Source organism: Cotesia glomerata, linkage group LG3 (genome assembly GCF_020080835.1).
Source record: "Cotesia glomerata isolate CgM1 linkage group LG3, MPM_Cglom_v2.3, whole genome shotgun sequence".
Lineage (NCBI taxonomy): Eukaryota > Metazoa > Arthropoda > Insecta > Hymenoptera > Braconidae > Cotesia > Cotesia glomerata.
In genome coordinates, this window is record NC_058160.1 from 25526270 (window position 1) to 25549613 (window position 23344).

Genomic DNA, 23344 nt, shown 5'->3' on the forward strand with positions numbered 1-23344 from the left:
CGTGATGTGTATACGTAAAGCCACGAAAAAACGAGCAGTAACATCAACAGTAATCTCACTTGTATTGCTCGTATGTCGTCGGCAAAAGTAAGAGATTTAACAAGAGTATACAGAAGAATACAAGATGAGAAAAGTCAGCATCAGCAGCATGCATGACGGTGTATAGTGGTTTGTCGTTCCGTCACGTCGTCACGCTATTTCTTCTTTAACTTGTTCAACTTCCTTTTTCCTCTTTACTATACTGACATCTACCTCCTAACTCGCTCCCTCTCCTTCTTTATCTCGACTCTCAGTAACTATTTTTGTCTCAAGATATTATAACTGCAAAAAAATTTCGTCTGATGTTCCCATGAGAATTAAAAATCATCATACTCTTTCAAGGGGACTTTTTTTTAAACAAAAATAAATAACAAAACTGCAGTAAGCAAAAAACTTATGTCATGGTAAGTTTTTTTTTCAATTTTTTAATTTTTTAAAATTATTATTAATTATTGTAATGAATAATCTATACTATTAAGAGAATAAAAAAAAATTTATGTCCAGGATAGTCATAAGATAAATCGGTTTTTTTAGTGAAATTTAATGTCATTGCAAAGGTCTTGATTCGAGTTTGTGCCTTTTCAAGGTTTTATATCATTCTCACCGATAGTCAACTTATTATAAGTATTTAGGCTGTATTTGAAAATACTCTATCTCTAGATACATAATTAAGAAATGACCTTGTATTTTGTGAACTATTGACAATTTTTAAGATATAAGCTCACTCCGACATTACACTCATCGAGACCTTTCATTTGAGTACCCACATCAATTTTTCATATATTTATATATATTATATATATGTATATATGAAAAATATATCAAAATACATGTGGGTACTCAAATGAAAGCTCTTGATGAGTGTAACATCGGGATGAGCTTATATCTTTAAAAATATCATAAGTTCATAAAATACCATATAATTTCTTAATTATTGACATTTTTAAAGATATAAGCTCATCCCGATGTTACTCTCATCAAGATCTTTGATTTGAGTACCCACATCGTTTTTTTATATATTTATATATATTATATATATGTATATATGAAAAATATATCAAAATGCATGTGGGTACTCAAATGAAAGCTCTTGATGAGTGTAACATCGGGATGAGCTTATATCTTTAAAAATGTCAATAATTAAGAAATTATATGGTATTTTATCAAATGATATTTTTAAAGATATAAGCTCATCCCGATGTTACTCTCATCAAGACCTTTCATTTGAGTACCCACATGTATTTTGATATATTTTTCATATATACATATATATAATATATATAAATATATGAAAAATTGATGTGGGTACTCAAATGAAAGGTCTCGATGAGTGTAATGTCGGAGTGAGCTTATATCTTAAAAATTGTCAATAGTTCACAAAATACCATATAGTTTCTTAATTATTGACATTTTTAAAGATATAAGCTCATCCCGATGTTACTCTCATCAAGACCTTTCATTTGAGTACCCACATCAATTTTTCATATATCTATATGGGTGATTCTCTGTAAGGATGTTTTTCGCTGTCCCAGGCATTTTTTTATTGGAAAAATTGTTATTTTGTTATCAAAAAAAATTTGTTACGAAAGTAAAAAAACATTTCTATTTGGAGCATTGAAAACTAAAATGAAATGAATTTTGGTTTTTTTGCTATAAATTCGTAATCCACTAAAATGACAGTCCCCTGGGCTGTCCCACTCCCAAAATAAAAAATTTAAGATTAAATTTTAAGTTATTCGTTCATAATATATAATTTGGTCCATAATGTTTATAAACTTAATTAATACCGAAAATTAATTTGTTTCATTAAATTCATTAAAACGAAGTTTGTCCCAGGCATTTTGAGAACAGTCCCCTGCCAGAAGTTCAAAGCCAAAAATAAAAAAATCTAGCGTGTTATTTTACCTTTTGTAAAGTTTATAAGGATCTAACTAGTCTTAAGTTAATAACCATAGGGCTGTTAGCGCTTTATCGCCATTTTACTTATTTAGTGTCAAAGCACCGTTTGTGCTGGAAACATGTGTCTGGGCCACTACAAAACTCAGTCCCCTGGCAAATATTTTTATTTATAATTTATTTATAAAATTGGATCCATAAGTCTTAATATTATTCTAATTAATGTAAACATTAATTGAGAACTTGAAAAGTTGAATGCATTGAAATAGTTTGCTTGATTTTTCTCAATTTGATAAAAAAAAACAGTCCCCTGGCTGACAGTCCCCTGTCATGTTATATGGCAAAAGACACACAAATATCGAAAAAACAAAAATTAATTTGGCTGTTTATTTATTATGATTAAGCTGATAGTTTTGTAGCCCCTGTTATTTTTTTTTCTAATAAAATTAAAAATAATTTGGTCGGACAATTTTGTACAGATTTAAAACGTCCTTACAGAAAATCACCCATTTATATTATACATATGTATTTATGAAAAATATATCAAAAATGCATGTGGGTACTCAAATGAAAGCTCTTGATGAGTGTAACATCGAGATGAGCTTATATCTTTAAAAACGTCGATATTTAAGAAAGTACAGTGAAATTTAACAAAAGTCATTATTTATTAAAGCAACATTTTAATTATTTATAGTTTACAAGTCACGGCAGTCACATAGTGACCACAAGGTTGCTAGTGATAAAATATTGATTTTAATAGATAATATTAAATAAGCGTTAAAAGCTTGATAAATACCACAAGCTAATCTGGACACTTGACGCCTGGTGTCGGCAACTTCAAAACTAGATCCAGTAGAGTCTGCGATCTTTCGGCAACTTGAGAGCTCCAGGAGCTATAAAGGATAAAAAATAAAACCAAATACATGGTGTATATAATACTAGTGTATAACAGACAACTTGCAGGGAGGATCAATTCCGCGAATGTGGGTCAGTTGAGTATAGTAATGAATGAATGAAGCCAGTGTTTTTCAGCTCGCAACACTGTTTGCTAATGTTATCTTTGTAAATTTTAAAGTATTCTTTTTTTTTTTTTTTTTTTTTTCTTATCTTCAGTCAGTCTTATTATTATAACAAGTACCGTGGTCTATTCCTCATTTTCAAATTCAAATAGCTGATCCAGTCAAAGCCAGAGGATTAGTTAACTAAGACGTACATTAATAATGGTGTAGGTATAAACATATCACGAGTATTATGAATAAGATTGTGGGAAGTGGGATTTGTAGATGGTCCGTAAGATGAGGACAAAAAACAGTAAGTAGTTATACTCTGAATATGAAGGCGCGAAGATCGCTGTATGTATTAATGGGAGCCGGAGTCGGAAGAAGACTGAATATGAAGACACAATCAAACGTTAACTATATGTATGTATAAATATAAATAATGTTGTATGATGATGGGACTGTACTAGGACGGTCTAAGTCATGTTATGTGAACCGGATTCTACCTCGTACTCGTACTACTCAACAGCTGCAGCTTGACAACACTCGGCAATCCATCGTATACTTGTTGCAGCAATACATACTCACCCTTAAAGACGTTACAGTCATAATAATCATTCATTTCTCGGGTTTACCAAACGTCTACGTTCATCATTCTCGTCGTTTGGATTTTATGTTTATTATACATACATACAAACATTTTTATCTGTGTATATAGACGAGGAAAAAATATCGTAGGAAAAATTTTAACAGGAAAAAACAAACTATAAATTGTGGTTTTACTGATTTCTATGGAGATTGTATGCATTAGGGAGATTAAAAAAATTAAGTGTTGATTTTATTGTGAAAAGAGGTATTACTTAATGGAAAAAAATTTCTCTAAAGAGGTTTTTTTTTATTCCACTTTAAAAAGTGTTATTTTATTGAAAATTCTCATGAAAATTTTATTAAAACAATTTTTTTTAATTAATACTTAATTTTTTTGTAATTCATTTGAAAAAAAAATTGTCAATTATTTCTATAACTCATTTTGTAAAAAAATTTCCAATGTTTCCAAATAATGTAAATCTAAAATATATGAAAATTTAATTTTTTTAGGTTTTACTATAAAAAATTTGTTAATTATTTACAAGTGTGGTCAATTCCATTTTGGGCCATAATTAGGTAAAAAATTAACATTTACAATTTTTTTTTATTCTGCTTGTTTTTACGGCGCATTTAAAATAAAAAATGTGAAAGAAAAAAAAAATTTCAATAGCTTTTTTGCCTTCAAAAGTTGGGAAAAATTTTGGCTCTTATGTTTTTGGATAAAATTTCTGTTTTATTTTTTTTTTTTTTTTGAAAAGTATATAAAAAAACGAACAGTTTAAGAAACAAAAGTTGAATATCACAATTTTCTGAAAAATTTGTTAAAACTGTGAAATCAACTTTTTTTTTTTTTAATTGTTCATTTTTTTACGTATTTTTCAAAAAAAAAATATATTAATAAAATCAAAGAGAAATTTCGTTCAAAAAAATGAAAATTAAAATGATTGATCCCACTTGTAAATATTTACCAAAAATTTCTAAACAGGCAAATTGAAAAAACAAAAATTTTAATTTAGAAACCACTTTTTTAAATCGGATAGTACTTTTATAAAATTTTGAAAAGGCGCGCAGTAGCCCTATCAGATCCGGCTCTTGCTTACCAAAGCATTGGACCGGGTTTGAGTCCGGCGTACACCAATGAATATTTTCAATATTTAAGTGTATTATTCTGCTCAGCCCAAAAAATAAAACGAGTTCCAATCTCAAAAGTTTACCCCCTACCGTAGTCGCTCATGACCTTAGTAGTTTATGCGACTTTAAAACAAATTAAAAAAAAAAAAAAAGTTTTGAATATTCAGATATTTTAAACTGAACTTTATAAAATAATTAAAAAAAATATTACCGCTTACACCAGCAAATCCATCCAAAGAAAGAGAAAGAAGAGCAGAACAAGAAGATAATTCTCCGAATCAGGGCCGCCGGAAAGGAAATGTCATCGACAATTTAACTGTTTGGGAGACCACCGAACGATACTTGGAGCGTATCTCCAGGGGCCGAGATACATTTTTTATTATTATCAATTTTTTATAATTCTAGCAATAAACACTTAATTAAAAGCTCTAAACAAGAACGAAAGAAGCGGGATTTATTTTGAGTCCAAGAAATGAACTAATATTTCAACTACAGTTAAACATTTAGCATCCTTTATTTTTACAACGACATAAAAAAATCGCTTAGTAAAAGTAAAAGGAAGTTGTCGCAAATTAAACGATTCGTACTTCCTTCTCTGGTTAATTAAAAATATCTAGGCGCCTGCTGGTTGTCAATTTCCGTCTATCGTCTAGCTATGGTTCATTAAAATTATAAATTATGACTTATCGGCAATCATTTTTCTTGGGTATTAGTACCCGAAAAAATTTCTCATAAAAAGATGGACCAAGGTTGGCTTTTTAGAATATATAATAAGTGTACTCGGTTGACAACGCCTACTCGTCATCAATCATAGGCCAGCTGTCCAATATTATATGTGTGTTTATTGGTGTACGGTGTTGTGTGATTTCTCGACTGAAACTCACTCGTACATCGTGATAACAGCCATCGCTACAGTTAAATCTGAAAAAAATAAGAGTAGTAAAGTCTGAGCATCCAGAAGGTGGAGTTCATAATTCCATTAACGCATCGCTTTAGAACGTGCCTTGCTTTAAAAGCCCGTATATGCTTCACAGAAAGTGCCGTCATCCGAAGGCATTAACCATTATCAGTAGAACGGCGTGTGCGTCGCTTATACTTAACAATAATCGTTAAAATTCTTATGACTATGACACATCTATGTGTTACATTTAACAACTTTTATCTTCGACATCTTTTACTGCCGAGAAGATAATTGTAGTACCAGATTTAAATTTAAGTGTGCCTTTCAATACAAGAAGAATATATTTACGCGTGGAAATATTTTTTAAAAATATTAATAGTAATTTTTAAGTATCTCGCCACTTGATTTATACGCCAATAGACGATGCTTCGATAAAAAATTATGACCACTCTGCTTCGCACTGACGGCTGTACACATATAAGTGTATGTATGAATTTCATATAAAGAAGAGATGAAAAATCTATTTTGGATGCTTATAGCTCTCTATATACTTTATTATACTGCCTAAATACATTAACATGAGTCGCGTCTCTTTCTGTTGTATATAATATAATTATATAGCCTTTGGTTCATACTTCGTATAATATTACGCATCGAGAGATTTATGAAAAACGGAAGAGAACATACTTCTCAATCCTTAAATATATATTTATTACTTTTTAACCATTTTTTATTAGTTTTTTCAAGGCATACTTTTATGCGCATCCTTTACTCCTCTTTTTACCGTCGATGCAAGTCATTATGAACCGTCACTTCTACTTGTAGCGTAACGTCTTCACACCGATCATAGTCTTTTTTAATGACTGAGTTGAAAATTCTCAATTAATAAGTCGTACGAAATATTTTGAGAAGTTCTTTTATTTTTTTATAGTTTAATTGTGTTTACACGCTGATGAAAAATTAACTTGATTTAAAAGAAAAATTCTTGAACCCAGAATATCATTTTGAAAAATAAGAATTTTTCTTCGTGACTGAAAATGATCAAATTCTTTAAAATTTTATTTTTGGTTCAAGAATTTTTCCTTTAAATCAAGTTAATTTTTTTATCAATGCATAATTGTATTTTAACAAACATGTTATGGACTTTTCGAAGGCTCTTAAGTTCTGTATTATTTTTTTGACTAAAAAATTCTATAATTAATTATATAGGATTCAGATGAAAATTTGGGTAATTATTTACTAGTGGGGTCAACTCATGTTAAATTTTTTCATTTTTTTTTTATCAAATTGATCAATTTTTTTTTTAATTGTTCGTTTTTTATGTACTTTTCAAAAAGAAAATATGTCAAAAACATCAAAAAAGATAAAATAGCAATTTTATCCAAAAACATGAGAGCCAAAATTTTTTCTAACTTTTAAAGGCAAAAAAGCTATCGAAATCTTTATTTTCTCCTTTTACGACATTTTTTTTATTATAAATGCGGTGTAAAAACAAGCAGAATCAAAAAAAAAATTAAAAAATGTTAATTTTTTATCTAATTATGGCCCAAAATAGGGTTGACCTTATTTGTAAATAATTACCAAAATTTGTGAAGAAAAAATTTTGTCAAAATTAGAAAGAAGTCATATTTATAATCGTGCAATATATATTTTTCACTAATTATAACTAACTTTAATTTCTTAAATTTTTTTTTTTAATTTCTTAAATTTATCTTCTCTTTGCAGATGTTATGTACTGTATAAAATCATTAATTCTAAAAATTCTATACATAAAAATGTAACATATTGTTATAAATTGCCGAGGACGTTTCTTTACAAATAAATAAATAAAAAGAGTGTTGATCCTCTAATTGGATTTATATCTGTTGAACTTAATTATTATTTGATGTAATACTAAAATAAATTTTTAAAAAATACCATGGAAAACTAAAAATTTCTATCATATCCTAATGTTATTGTTATATATAATATAACTTGTTGTTATTATTATATAACCAGATAAGCTAAAATGATCGAAGATGCGACAAGAAAAATGTCAGATAATTAACATAATATACGAGATTCGTAACGCTTTAAATCAACGTAAAGTTGAAAAGAACAAGAGAAAAAAAAGTTTTAATTGCCGCGATCTACATACATGTACAGCAAGACACGGATGGAATCGAGCCGGAAGTACGGTACAAAGTCGGGCAATGTAAAAAGACTAAGGTCAAAGTTATATAGACCGAGTTTTTCGTCCCGCCTTTTTCTTATTTAAGAGCCTCGGTCTCGGGTCTTCTTGAATCTCCGCAAGAATAATGACTCTAAAAAAACGCCTTTAACTGATTAGACTCAAGTGAGACTTCTTGACGGCCGTGTACGTGTACTATATGTGTATAAGTCGCTGTATAGATACTAGAAAGCACGTGGTCCATAAAGGCGGAGCGTATTCTTCTTTACGTTAGCAGCCATACCTGTTTTTTTACCTGCAGGATGCTGACTTTGTCGACCAATAGCAACAGGTGTTTATCTGATTCGTTGAATCCTATTTTGATACGCCGCTCTCCATTTTAAAATCCTGTCCAATGAGAAGCGCTGAATGATACTCCAAAAATAATTTAATCAAATAAATTTCTATTAATTAAAATATTTTAATCTGGATAAAAAAATGGATCAAAGATTGATACTAAAATTAAAGGAAAATCTGTAAATTTTTTGGATTTTTACAATTAAATTAGTATGAAAAAATTTTAATAAAAAAATTCTACGCACAGTAAAAAATTTTGCGTCATTGCGTCAAAAAATTTTGAGTTAAAAATTTTTATGTTAAATATTTAACACTTTTTTGTGTTGATTTAACAGAATAAGTGTTAAATTTACACATAAAATTGTTAAATATTTAACACAAAAATTTTTAACACTAAGTTTTTTGACGCAATGACGCAAAATGTTTTGCTGTGCATCTAAAAATTTTAAAAAATTATAAGTGCAAATTCTTTAAAAATATTTTTTTTTATAAATAATCTAAAAAAACTTCAGTATTATATCAAAAAACTTTCACACTCACTATCATTTTTGCAGATGACAAAAATTCCCATGTTTTTTGGAATTAAATAGATCCTTAAAACTCGGCTGTCCCGACTCCGAAGGTCTTCACTTCTACATATTCCTGACAATCATAATTTAATCTCGCTACTTATTCTCGTGGGGTGTAAGAGTGACGTATGAAGCAACTGTGTACAGAAAAAAGGGCCTCACGGATCGTCGAAGAGGCCCCATATAATACCGCTCCTCGTCTCAGCGGGGGCCGAGTCTTCTTGTTTTTATTCTGCAGCAAGTATAATTTACTAAAAATTTTTTCTCCCCCTTTTGACGTCCAAGCTTGTGAGTATAATTTTTTATCCCGTTTGATATATTCATTTTGTTGTTTCTCCAAGATAAATGGAAGTTCAGCTTCACTGCGTTGAATAGAATCTATCCATGTATTTGACTTGATAGCGACCTTGCGTAGACATGGTCAATTCCAGGAAACTTTCAAGTAGGTACTTCTATGTATAGACTGTAACACATGTGTATTTTACTTCATTTTTCTAAAATACATGTATACCTCTCCAAGTCCAAGTGTCAGTCTAAGTTTCTCAGGAATTTAGTCTATTGTTTTCTTCTTCTCCATGCTTGGTCCCACTTGGAGTTTTCCGGTCCTCGGTCCTCAGTTTTCAATATATTATTTTTTTTTTTTAAGAAATAGTAACTGAGTTTCCTTTTTTGCGATTCGCTTCAAAGTCCGAGGTTGAGAATCGAGGGTGTAATAAAAATCACATGTTGGCTGACAGAGTAGAGTGCTGGTAAGTAAACTACTTCAGGTATGTGTATAATAAATGGTACTGCTTTAACTGCATGAGAAAATCTGTTTGCAGAGTATACATATATAGAAATAGCTAACAATCGAGAAACCGGTGGCCAACACGTGTCGGCTGATAGACTTGTCAGTGAATATATGAAGGTATGTCCACATGTTGAGCAATAAACGCAACAATAATAATATATACCAGCTATGTGCATACGCTCCATAGTATATAGATAGACAAGATGGGATTTGGAGTTATTTTACATTTTTTCTTCAAACATTTTTGTTTATGGTTGAAGCTAAAGGTATATGGATAGGTGTATCCTTGATGCAACGCTTAAATTGTCACGTGCGTCTTTTCATGCTACCATGTGTACCAAATATTGCCTGTTGATTTTGTCTTATTTTTCATTTACTTTAAAACTTAACTTTAGTTTTGTTTTTTTAGTTATTCAGAAAATTAACAAGATTCATTATGATATTTTGTTTGCTTCAAATATTTTGAGAAAATATATGCGTGTTTTGTAGAAGAAATTAACGGGCTGACTACCCGTGAAAAAATTTTCTGATCAGACTATATCAGGCCTGATATAACCCGTCCATATCAGGCCTGATATGGAAATTGGCCATATCAGACTATGTATGCCTTGATATAAGTATATCAGACTATGTAAAAAAAATTATATATCATTATATTACATAATTATAAATGAAAAATAGCCCTATATAATTATGTATAATTATTTTCATAGGAAATAAAAAAATCGGCGCGAGTGGGAATCGAACCGTGGACCTACCGCTTGAAAGACTAATTTACTACCCGTTTACCAAAGAGATTTATTTGGAGAACAGAGTTTATTATAACTACAAGTAATGCAAATCGTATACATGATCGATTCGTAGTGAACAAAATTTTTTATCTAATTTATTAATTATTAACTGTCAATATTTATATATAATAATGGTATCTATATGTAGATTTATAAAATTATCTATGTATACATTAAATTGCAAAAATGATTCTACGATATATTGTTAAGGTACTTCGTTGCTTTAGAATTTATAATTTCTTTGAAATTAAAAAAATAATCGAGGTAAAATCAGAATTGAAAGCTTAAATTTTGATGGAATTATTTGATTAGTATATGGAACTATATATTGCTGGAGGGCCTGGCTAAAAATTTTTGAACTTGACAAAACTAATAATTTTTGTGAAATTAAATTTTTTTTTTAAGTTCCTATTATTTCATCCAAAAAATACTATATGTTAAAAGATTGTTAATCATTGGAGTAACAGACTCTTAGATAGAAAAAGAGAATGTTTTATGGTAATCACAAAATACCCACTGGAGTAAAAAAAATTATATAGAATTTTATATGATTCATATATAATTGTATATGAATTATATATACATCTATATAATTATAAATGAATTACATATGCTTCTATATAATTAGATATGAATCATATATAATGATATATAGTTTTTTTTACTCGGGTATGCCTTTATATGAGTACATAAGACTACTTATGTGCTGGTAAGGGTATGAGTATATCAGACTATATGAATCCATATCAAGTTATATCAACCCTGATCAGGGATTTTTTTTTCAAATTTATCAAAGTATACATAACTTTATAAGGTTATATCAGGGCATATCAGGACCTATTAAAAAATAATGTAAAATTAGATATGAGCATATCAAGCTATATCAAGTCTGATATATACATATCAAATTGATAAGGCTTGATCAGGCCTGATATGGCCAATTTTCATATCAGGCCATATCAGGACATAAAAAATTAAATATGGACGTTTCAGATATGAACATATCAAAAATTTTTATATGGCCTTATCAGCTCATATCAAGCCTGATCAGAATATTTTTTCACGGGTATAGATAGGTAAAAATGCTTTAGAAAAATTAATTATTTTGTGATTGCTTTATGAATTCATAAGAAAATTATTTTTTAATGGAAAATATAACGGAGATTTTAAGAATTAATTAAAGTTAATTCATTTTAGGGGATCGTGACAAAAAAATATTGATTGTATTTAAATAAAATTGAAATATTGTTAAATTAAGAAAATTTTCTTTTGATTAATTTTTCAAAAACATTTTTCAGGTTTTTACTGAAAGTTTTTGATGACTTTTTTTAACAAAAAAAATTTAGTTTTGTAAACACAAAGTCAATTTTAAAATTAAGTTTACATTACATAATAATCACACCAGGTTTTCAAATTTTAGTAGAAAAGAAAAAAAATTTAATCTAAATTTAAAAAGTTTTTAATCTCATAATGAGATGATTTTATGAAATGATCTTAATAATAATATTCAACTTATGTTACAATAAAACAATGATATCAAAACGAATACAAAAGTAAAATTTCATTAAATCTGTCTGAGAAATTAGGTAATTTTTGGCCTAGACTGATAGTGGGGTATGCAAATTGAAGTTTATTTAATAAGTTTTCAGATGCAATTTACAAAAATTTTACAAGTTATCTTCTTCAAACATTTTTGTTTATGGCTGAAGCCAAAGGTATATGGATAGGTGTATCCTTGATGCAACGCTTAAATTGTCACGTGCGTCTTTTCATGCTACCATGTGTGCCAAATATTGCCTGTTGATTTTGTCTTATTTTTCATTTACTTTAAAACTTAACTTTAGTTTTGTTTTTATAGATACTCAAAAAATTAACAAGATTCATTATGATATTTTGTTTGCTTCAAATATTTTGAGAAAATATATGTGTGTTTTGTAGAAGAAACGAACGGGCTGACTATAGATTGGTAAAAATGCTTTAGAAAAATTAATTATTTTGTGATTGCTTTATGAATTTCAATATTAAATTTAGTTTTGAATCATATTTAATGAGTTTCTTAAGAAAAAATTTTTTAATGGAAAATACAACGGAGTTTTTAAAAGTTAATTAAAGTTAATTCATTTTAAGGATTTGTGACAAAAAATATTAATTGTATTTAAATAAAATTGAAATATTGTTGAATTAACAAAATTTTCTTTTGATTAATTTTTTTTTTAATTTTTCAGGTTTTTTTACTGAAAGTTTTTGATAACTTTTTTTAAGAAAAAAAATTCAGTTCTGTAAACACAAAGTCAATTTTAAAATTAAGTTTACATTATATAACAATCACACCTAGTCTTCAAATTTTAGTAGAAAAGAAAAAAAAACTGTAATCTAAATTTAAGAAGCTTTTAATCTTATAAACTCAAATCCACTTAAAAAAAAGGCGTTAGATCATTTTCTAGTGTTGACTGAATTATTCACACGTGAAGAAAGTGGTCGATTTATAATAATGTGTACGGATAAGCATGCATATAACATTGAAACAATATACAAATCTGTGAATGACGGAGGAAGTCGTCGGTGAAAGCTTCACTGAAAAGCTTCCCGTCAATGTTTGTTTCACTTCGTGTCTTCTCTTCTTTCACTTTGTTTTTTCTTTGTTGAAAAAAATTGAAGATCTAGACCACCCTGATCGCATCTTTCTGTGTACATGTACATACACACACGTATGTACAACTTACGTAATTAAAAATCCTTATTTTCTATTATTAAAAATAATTTTATTTTTAAAAAGTAAACTTTCTAAAACTTTCAATTTAAAATAGATATTAATATTATGTATTAAAGATTTAATTTTATATGTAGAAACGATCATTCAATATTAAGCGATATTATTTATTTATTTATTTGTAAAGAAACGCCCTCGGCAATTTACAACAATATGTTACATTTTTATGTATAGAATGTTTAGAATTAATAATTTTATACAATACATAGCATCTGCAAAGAGAAGATAAATTTAAGAAATTTAAAAAAATTTTTAAAATTAAAAAAAACAAAAAAAAATTTTCTTTTAATTAAATTTGAAACAAAAAATTATAATAAATTATGTTCACAATAATTTGAACTGTCGCAAAAATTTTTTTTGAAAAAATTTTTAAAATCGAGCGTTGTGCTTTATTCTTTTTTAATTGGATTTTTTTTTTTGTTATCTGAGAAGAAATATCAATAAAATAAAGTATAAAATAAAATTAACGAACGTAAAAATAGACATTTTATCGTATCTATACGTTTCAATAAAAATAAATCAAGTTGTTCGCTAAGTATCGTCTGACCAAATTATGACCACACACATGGAATGTCTAGTATTCCAAGAACTGTGGTCAAGTATCTACAGTCATTACATAGTAAATGATCTTGAGTTTCTGTAAAGTAGAACTTTTTCATTTTTATCACACTCATACTATCAATTTTTTTATTTTTTTATCTTTTCAAGAACTGTCAAATTTTTATATAAATAAAAAAACAATCAATTTTCAAGAAATAATAAATAAAAGAAATTTTTGATTAACAAATTACTTGAACCAAATACAGTACCGTCCCGCACGTGCAGAAATTTTGCATTTTGTAAATATAAACGATGATAATGAGGGACGTACCAAGCTCCCGTAGTGTTTGGATACATACCACCAGTAAACGTACAATAAAGGTGACAACAACCGAATTCAAAATTTAGCTAAGAGGTAAGCATTACAATACTCCTCTTTGCACCTTTATGAAACGAGAATAATAAATAAGATGGCATTGGGATTATATGACCGACCCTTATGGAAAATTTCTTCGGGAATTCCCTGGTTTTATTGCTGTTTTTTTCTCAGGGTTTATTTACAAACACATTTTTAAATTATTTTTCTTATTAAATGACAATGTACTTACTACATTTAACAAGTCTTCAGCAATTAAAACTTTAAAATTAAAAATTAAGAAAATTTTCAAAGTTAAAATAATACAGCGATAATTAATGGCTTATAAATAAAAACTATGATAACAACAACAATAATAATATTAATATTAATAAAATGATAAAAATTTCTTTACAGACCTAAAATTGGGAAAATACTAGCCCGCATTTGTCCTCGCCTAGGATTACAAGAAGCCTATAAAATTTTCATAATCCCAGCTCTAAGAGTCCTGGGGATTTTCAGCTGGTGGCCAGGTATTTATAGCTTTAGCACGAGCCGGTAAAATACCCGCTGTCGCAATTTTTCCCCAAATTACCAAATTATCTTTTTGTCCGTTTTCAATTGTCATTTTATGCAGAATTTATAATGCGAAAGTACTTTAAAAGAATCTATTGAGAATGTACTGGTGGATTTTTTTTTAACTAGAGCTTTATTTTATTACATGAAAATAAATAAAAAAACTTGAATAAAAATTAGTGACAATGTGTTTGGAATCTCATTTAATGAAGACCTGGAGATTATTATTATTTAGCCACATGTTTGCAACACATGTTTGCTGAATTTTTCCATGCTAGGCCATTTGCTGAAGGTCGCAGGTATGGTATACATATGTTGGACCAAAAGTCATGTGAAAATTAAATTTAATATATTTATGTATGCACTTAATTTCTACTCGATTCACACGTACCAAACGATCCGTATGTATGCATACATATATATTTTTTTTATATTTATTAAAAATAATTAGCAAATTTGTTGAACATTGGTGACTTTAAAATTCTAGAATTTATCTTAATCTCTAAAATTTGATTTATTAATATAATCCTTCTTTAAATACACAATAAATTTTCAGTAATTTAAAAGTTGAATTAATAACTGATAATAATAAAAAATTAAAATAAAATATGTAATTAGAAAAATGTATCAGATTTCAAAGATTCTATTAAATCGTCTGCTTTATTTCTAACAGATTTATTTCATATTATTGAAAAAATTTATTTTTATTTAAGTTTATTATATTTCGACTTGGGTGGACATAAGAAGGACTGATAATTATTAAAGTACTGCTCCACCTTTTTTTTTAAACATAAAATAATTATCAAAATCTTTATTTCTTTTGGTTATCTTCTTTTTTCTACAATCTCGGCTGTAAAAAAAATAATTTGGAGAAAAAAATAACTAAAAAGTAAGTTTTTAACATTAATACTAAAAAAAAAAAATATTTAGTTTGAATCTAAAATCAATTACCAAAATTTAAACATACTTATTATTGCTAAAAATCGAATTATTACAACAATTCAGAAGAAAATTAAAACCTATAATAGAAATTAGCTGACAATTCGCAATTTTTTCGGATTTTTCTTAATAAATGATTATAAGAAAAAAATATCTTTACTATTGAAATACTCAACTCTTCTTCTATTCCGTAAATAATTATTCTATCCAATAGATAACTCATAAATATAAAAATAAATTTAGTAAAACTTTCACTTGAAAAGTTTGTTTGAAAAAAAGTAAACATTTGGTAAGTTAAAAAATGTTAGTTGTTAAGCTGGCAATAAAGGTCTGAGCAATAAAATTTTAGTGTTAAGATAGTTTATAATAGCGCAAACATATGTTTGGAAAGTAGCTAACTCTTGCAAGTGGTAGACACGTTGCAGCACTACTAAACTGAATAATATTTAAGATGGGAGTCTATAATATAATACAATAATTTAGTTTTGTTTAGATTACTTATTCTCATCATTATCATATATGTATATAAATAATATATATCTGTATAAACAAATACCAACTGTATATTACTATAGTGTAAATTAAGTAAGTACATTGTCCCACGGTTACATTGCTCCGCATGTTCGACATATGGTATCGTAAAGGTACATAGGAAGCATCAGCGCAAAATGTCTTTGAGTTTAGAATCATAAATCACACTTCGGTAAACAAAACAAGCTGAGATATTTTTTCTCTAATTTGTTTATAAATATCAAGTATAGTAATTGCAATTGTAGTAAAATAAAAAATTCATTTTATTTTTATTTCAATTATAAAAAAAATATTTTTAAGAAATTTGCACTTAAAAATTTTTTTAAATTTCTAGATATGGAATTTTTTTAATCGCAATATAATTATAAAAATGTAAAAAATTGACAGATATATATTAATTTCAGTATCATGAAATCATAACATTTATTTTGTAATTATAGTTTTAAATTCATGCTTATTCATTGTCACAATTATTTTGTATTTTATATTTGGGTTTTTTTTTTTTTTTTTTTTCCTTTAGAAAGCCGGATAAGTAATAAGGTAAAAGTTTATATTATATATTCTCAGGTAAGTAGATTCAAATTCGTTTAATTACTGGGAGTCCCCAGGTCCTGTAGTCTAGAGGGCTTAAGTTAAGAGAATCGCTGGGGTTTTCCGAGCAATAAAACCGAGCCGTCATTCTTGTATGCAGTTGCCGTAAAAGTAAATACAGTTGTCCTTTTTGACACTCAATATCTTGACTATTCTTCGGGAACCTTGAAGACCAGGTACCTTGGTGAGAATATAATAATTTCACTGGTGGCCACTTAAAATTTTTCGCATATTAAGTATCGGCTGGGACAGATGTTAGATTTCGAATTAAAGGTAATAACTTTGATAATTTGTAGCTTTTTTTAATACAAAAAAAATTATATCAGAATCTGGTATCTTTTTTTTTTTTAATTTTTTAGTATCAAGTATTGTGTGTAACAATATAGTTTTTTTGAAAAAGTTTTAAAATAAAAATTTACAATAAGTAGTTAAGATGACAAAAAAAAATTTTACCTTGCGATGGTGCAACTTGGTGCATTAAGTCGGAAGTCGTAAAAGGCTCTTGAGAAATAATTGACTTTTGTAAAATTTCCCAGACGATAATTCCATCTTGGGGAAAAAAATTTATCCTCAAAGATCTAAACCCAGCATTTAACTTAGATTTACTTAGATCTCGATTTGTCATTTGTTACTTACGTAGTATAGAGATAAAGAGAAAAAAAAGCAAATCATCTCGAGTACAAATTTTGTGTGTAAAAGAGATTGTAAAGCCATATGAAAATTTTTCTTTCGCCTCGATACTTAAATACGTAATTTAAGTTTTAAATCTTAGAAAATTAGTTTTGTTCATTCTCTTTTCAAAGATTATGTAGATTTTTTCAAATTAAATATAAAGTAAAACTTTGCGATCTAAAGAAAATTAATAATTTTAATAAGAAGTCACAATTTTAAATTTTAATGAAAAATTTCATTGTTTTATTACAACTTGTAACTTCTGAAAAATTAATTTAGCAACAATATTAATGCAAAAGTCTAAAATAAAAAATAAATAAAATTTTTAAATTACGAATTTTTAAGCTTTGAATTTAGAAACATTAAAAAAAAATAAACAATTTTACAAAATAATTTTTTAGATTCTTTAACTTGATATATTTTAACGAAAAGTTTTATTATGTCAAAATGAAAAAAAATAAACTTTTGAAACTATGTAAAAAAATACTCAAATGCTTTTTTAAATTTAAAAATATGATAAAATTTCTTACAAAGCTCTGACACAAAATTTTAACAGCAAAACTTAAAAAAAAAATTTTCTTCCGACAAATTTTGAATTTTTGCATAACATCCGCTTGCAATGGATTTCAAAATGCACCCACTCTGAAAAAAGGTGTTATTAACGTAAATACAAAATTAGGAAAATATCAAAGCGTATGACAGTAATCATTATTATGATATCAAAGTGACATGGTTGGTAAATTTTATAAATACCTCATACTCATATATAGTTACGTATGAGCTGACGCGATGATACGGTGATGGGCAAATGAGACGAAATCATGCTAGTCTTGGCGTTAATCCAATATTTAATCTTTAATCATCCAGGAGATAAATAATCATCATTATTATTATCGCGATCAAAGAAAATCGTCGTAATTTATTAAAATCAACCGGCTGTCGCGGTAAAAAATATCTTCAAAAAAAAAACGCCAATATCAACATTTCAATGATAATAAAAATAAATAAACAAATAAATAAATAACAAAATATAAAAGCACAACCAATTGACTTCTGAAACAATGATATAAATAATCAGGCTCCCTTCTTCCAAGCTCATCTAGATCGCCGTGACGGAGGCATCATAATACACAAATCTTACATTACTATACATTAGCTGGTAGGTCTGGATGTGATGCCTCAGCTCTGGACCCCAAGCTCAGCTTTCAAGTTTTGTGTGGGTGGGGACGACTGACAGCAAGTTGGGATAAAAGAAAATTCTCGGGGTGGGGCTAACATCTGAGCGAGAGAGAAGATGGAGGCGGGCTTGGTTGGCTAACTGACGTGATCTTCTGAAGTTAAGATTCTGGCGTCAGTTTGCTAGACCGGCAGACGAATCAAGACTCGAGTCAAGACGAGACACTCATCTCTAAAGCCATTGTCAATTTTGCTCCGAGTACTTGGAAGAGTTTTTTACGACTCTTGTCTACAGTTTTTTACAACTATTGTCTTGGCTTTAAGTGCATCCGCAGGTGAAGTACCAAGTGGTGATCAAGTGTTTGAAAAAAAAAATTCAATTCAAGTGTTTTATTTAGATAATTTATCAATACCAATGATGCAAGCACAGCAACTGGTGACTATATCGGCTCCCAAGCCGGTTCCCAATCTTTATTATCTGGTAGACTCACCAGGAATCCCCCACAATGGAGGAAATCTACAGAGCGCAGGGATTCCACACAGCGCGGGCAGTTCTGCAAGCAATTCGCCGGTTCAATTTGAACGTTTTTCATCTCCAAATCATTTAGTGGACTTGAGTAGTCCTCAGGAACCCCGGCTGCTTCCGGAGTTCCATCACCCTCACCATCACCATTTAGAACATCTTCACAACCCGCATCATCAACATCAACAGCAGCAGCATCACCACCATCATCATCCCCTTCAAGTTTATCAATCTACTCCTACAAATTTCTACAACTATTACGACTCCTACGAAGACAGCAAAAGATCTCAAAATTTATCCCACTCCCAACTTGATTATGACCGACACGATTCACCGGGATTCATCTCAGACCAAAGTCCTGAACACGATCAAATTTATGTCCCAAACTCGTCTTCTCCTTTGCAAATGTACAACTCACCCGACGGTGGTGAAAGTGCCGGAGGAGCAGATGAAATTTCTTCAGAGTCACCCCATTATAATAATTCTCAAAACAGCGATATCGTTGAGTACAAGCCAGTGATTACGAACAAAAAAGTGCCGGGTATTGTAAATGCGAACAAACGTAAAATAGTTATGGAAGAAGCTTCCTCGTCTTCGAAAAATTATGATCGTGAGATTAAAACTGAGGATGGAATTAAGCGAAAACGAAAAATTAGTGTTAATGATGAATCTGAAAATGAAAGTATTGCTTCTTCTTCGGGATCTAAGAGAAAAATTCGCCGTAAAAGTGGTGCTAGCTATGAAGAAATTCAAAATCAACGCGTTATGGCTAATGTAAGAGAAAGACAAAGGACTCAGAGCCTTAATGAGGCTTTTACTTCTCTCAGAAAAATCATTCCAACTTTACCAAGTGATAAATTAAGTAAAATACAAACTTTGAAACTTGCTACCAGATACATTGATTTTTTATATCACGTATTGCACGGCGTAGACAACTCAGATAATGGCAATTGTCCTGATGATAGTGATGGTAAGATTCAAAATGTAAGCTTTATATATTTTTTAATTTTAATTTTTTTTTTTAATTAAAAAAATTTCAGTCTTCGTTAAAATTTTTTTGGTTTAAATAAACTTCTTTTATGAAAATTAATTTATCAGATATTTATTAAATTTTAACAATTAAATTATGGCAAAAAAAAAAAAAGAAAAAACAAATTGACATGTAGAAATTTTAACAAATTAAAAATGCAATTTTTTTTTAATTATTTTTCAGAACAAATTTATTTGTTAAAAAAAATTAAAAAGTTATCAAGTGACTGCTAACTTTAATGTCATACTTTTTTTTCTGTTTGAATTATTTTAGCATGAAAAAAATTTCGGATAAATAGGTATTTGTCCAAGACATAAAAGACTTGATTGATAAATGTTTACCTTGGATATAACAAAGAATACACTTTACCGGGTTATTAAATCACGGGCCAGTGAGTCAGATAAGTACGACGGTTGACGCGTGTAAATGCAACTAAGCCAAGACAGGCGCCAATCTTCAACAAACGTCTTCATATATATAAAATATATATACATTTTCATTTACATATACAGAAGTTAATGTGATTTATATAGACGTATATATATTTATATTTATATAATATTTAAAAATTCTGTTTACTTTATAGTAGTTTTATTATTTTAGAGCCAGTAGTAGGCTAAATGATGAGACAAGAAAAGACTTTATGGCCCGTGTTGATAGTCTAGTATGCTCATTTACAAAAATTATATCTGCGTAGACAAAAATATTTATACCAACAAATTACCAACGTGCTTAATTAATTTTTATTTTTTTTTAGGTCACTTGAATCCGAGAAATGCGATTTTGGAGGCTCGAGAAATAGCAGCGTCTACACCGTGCACATACATGGCTCACCAGAAACTTTCAGATGCATTCAGATTTTGGCGAATGGAAAGTGATTGGCATCCCAACTAAGTAATTTTATCAAGAAAAAAAAAACAAATTGTGGTAAAAATAATAACCTTAAGTACTCTTCTCTTTTATATTGTACATACGGTGCGGGTTTATTTCTTACTTTCGCTGGCTCGAAAGTATTAAGAAATGACCGAAGAAGATTTATTTTGTAAAGCCGGACAATGGATGGGCATTTTCATTGATCCTTAGAACTTAAAGCTTGAAAGATTACCAAGTATAATACCATTGGCGACAATGGAGAATTATTACTATTACTATTGGATTTTCCAAAGTATCTTTCTTGTAATGTTATATACAAACAAATTCAAGTCCATAGTATAGACTGTAGTCGAAAGAGAGACCGGGAAATTTTATTCCGAAATTCTTATGGTTTTATTTTATTTTGTAATTTATTATATTTGTGTTAAATTAGGGTTTAAAAAATTTTCGTGGGAAAAAGCAAATTAGTTTACAGTATATATTGCATTAACTTACGGGATATTCCCCGAGGACTTTTGTTTTAAAAAGTTTAATATAAACAGACCAAAAATGAAATAAAAAAATAATTATGAGGGGAGATATATGTGGAAGCTGTCGTCGTTGCCCGGAAAAATATTATTTTTTCTTAAGCTAAGACGACTCTGTACTAGATGGATGGATGGATGGATGGATGGATGGATGGATGGGTAGAAGGATAAATGGATGGATGGCGGAGCCTTGTTGAGTATGCAGCCGACTAGACATGTGTATAGTTTATATATATTAACTTCTTCTTCTTCTTCTTCTTCTTCTTCTTTATTTTATTTTACTTGTATGCTCGGCTAGGTGGCTTAGCCACTAATACACAACATATAATATAACACACAGTAGCAAAGTTAATATAAGTCTTCTTCTTAACTTCTTTCTTTCTATTCATACGCAAGTCGCGTCAATTTCTCTCTCAGGGGGCCCAAGACGACCGACCCCGTATCGTGTGAATATTTTGGATAGCTTTCGTGGTTATTTTAAAACCACGCGCTCAGCTAAACTCACAGCTAAGCGCGTTTAACTGTTTTGCGGTATGAGTATTTGCTGATATAAGATTTTTACCTTATTTTTTTTTAAACAAAGAAGAAAAAATCATTGCTTTGATTCTAGACTTTGAATTGAACTTTTTGTTTATTTTAAATTTTTTATTAAAGAAAATAATAATTGGTTAAAAAGTTTATGGTGCGATTTTTAAAAATTAAGTAAATTACATCACAGGAAAAAAAAATTTGTGTGAAAAAAAAGTTAAAATTTTTTTTCAGCAAATAGTGATCATAAATCTCGTTGGATTCAATTAAAAAAGACAACTACAGTGAGACAGAGAGTCTCCTGCAGACTACCAGTGACGTTTTTGGGGAGTGAAGCTATGCTATAAAAACAAACTTAATAAATACAAATTTTTTTCTTACGCCACATTTTATACACTGGTATGACAACTAAAGCTACCAGATTTTTATTTCCTTCATTTATTTTAATTTGATTTTTTTAATTTTATTTATTGTCTACTACTTTTTTAATCACTCGGTCCTGGTTATTTTCTCACGATTTAGATTTTACACTTAAAGCTAGTGCGAAATTTAAAACTAAAAGTACTTGTGTTTTATTTCACTAATTAAAATATGCTTATTATTCTTATTAATTCTATAGTAAAAATCGCTAGCATCCCTGCAGCGATCATGCAGTTATTATTCACCAAAGATTCAATAATATATAAACATGAAAATCCAATCATCACAATTAATTCATACTTGTACAATGTACATAAATTAGTATTTTTAATTTACTTTTCTAATCAGATGTAAATCATTTTTAAATTACCAACAATTAGTTTATAATACTACACTATATTAAGAAATTCGAATATAATTAATAATAATAGTAATGTAAATATATTTATTATCATCATGATAAACCGTCGCTCTTACGAACAATACACATAATTTTGTTACGGTAAAATTGGTATGCGGCCGGTTGATGCAATTAAATAAATTATTAATTAATGTTAATAAACAATATACTACTAGCGTACTACGGATGATTCAATCATTCGATAATAGAAATGAGATATAATAACAATTGTAAATATACATTTTAATAGATATTAATATTAATTTGTAAATATTAATTAATGTTAGTGCGCATACTTGGAAATATTTTTTTTTTAGTAACTAAGTGCAAAATAAAAATATCATTCCTTGATTCGTATGCAATTTAGCATTCGGTACTTCACTTTATTTATAATGTAAAGCCCAGTATTTTTGTAATTAATGAAAATTATAAATTTTAATAAATGATCTTTTGATAAATTTAGTTTTTTTTTTTTTATTATTAACAGTTTAATTTATTCCTTAAAGATTGCTTGTATAAATTATTTTTCATGTGATCTAAAGAAGCGAGACTTCGATTTTGGACATTACAATACTGGTTGTTGACAAATTTACTTTTTATTTCAATGAGAAGTATAGATGGTGTTAACGATGTTACATCATATTCTTATAATCAAACCAGGTACCTTCGAATCTGATAGAAATA

The 23344-nt window shown here is 28.6% G+C and overlaps 1 protein-coding gene across 2 annotated transcripts; it reads left to right on the forward strand.

The window, feature by feature from the left end:
* The first annotated feature begins 18389 nt into the window (after nucleotides 1-18389).
* LOC123261256 (protein twist-like) lies at nucleotides 18390-22380 on the forward strand. Of its 2 annotated transcripts, none has more exons than XM_044722821.1 (2): nucleotides 18390-19852; nucleotides 20670-22380. In XM_044722821.1, the coding sequence occupies exons 1-2, from the start codon at nucleotides 18775-18777 to the stop codon at nucleotides 20804-20806; spliced, it is 1215 nt and encodes a 404-aa protein (XP_044578756.1). In that variant the 5' UTR covers nucleotides 18390-18774; the 3' UTR covers nucleotides 20807-22380. The 2 variants fall into 2 exon arrangements, with proteins under 2 accessions (XP_044578756.1, XP_044578757.1); XM_044722822.1 differs by having other exon boundaries at nucleotides 18390-19866; nucleotides 20670-20740.
* The last annotated feature ends 964 nt before the right edge of the window (nucleotides 22381-23344 follow it).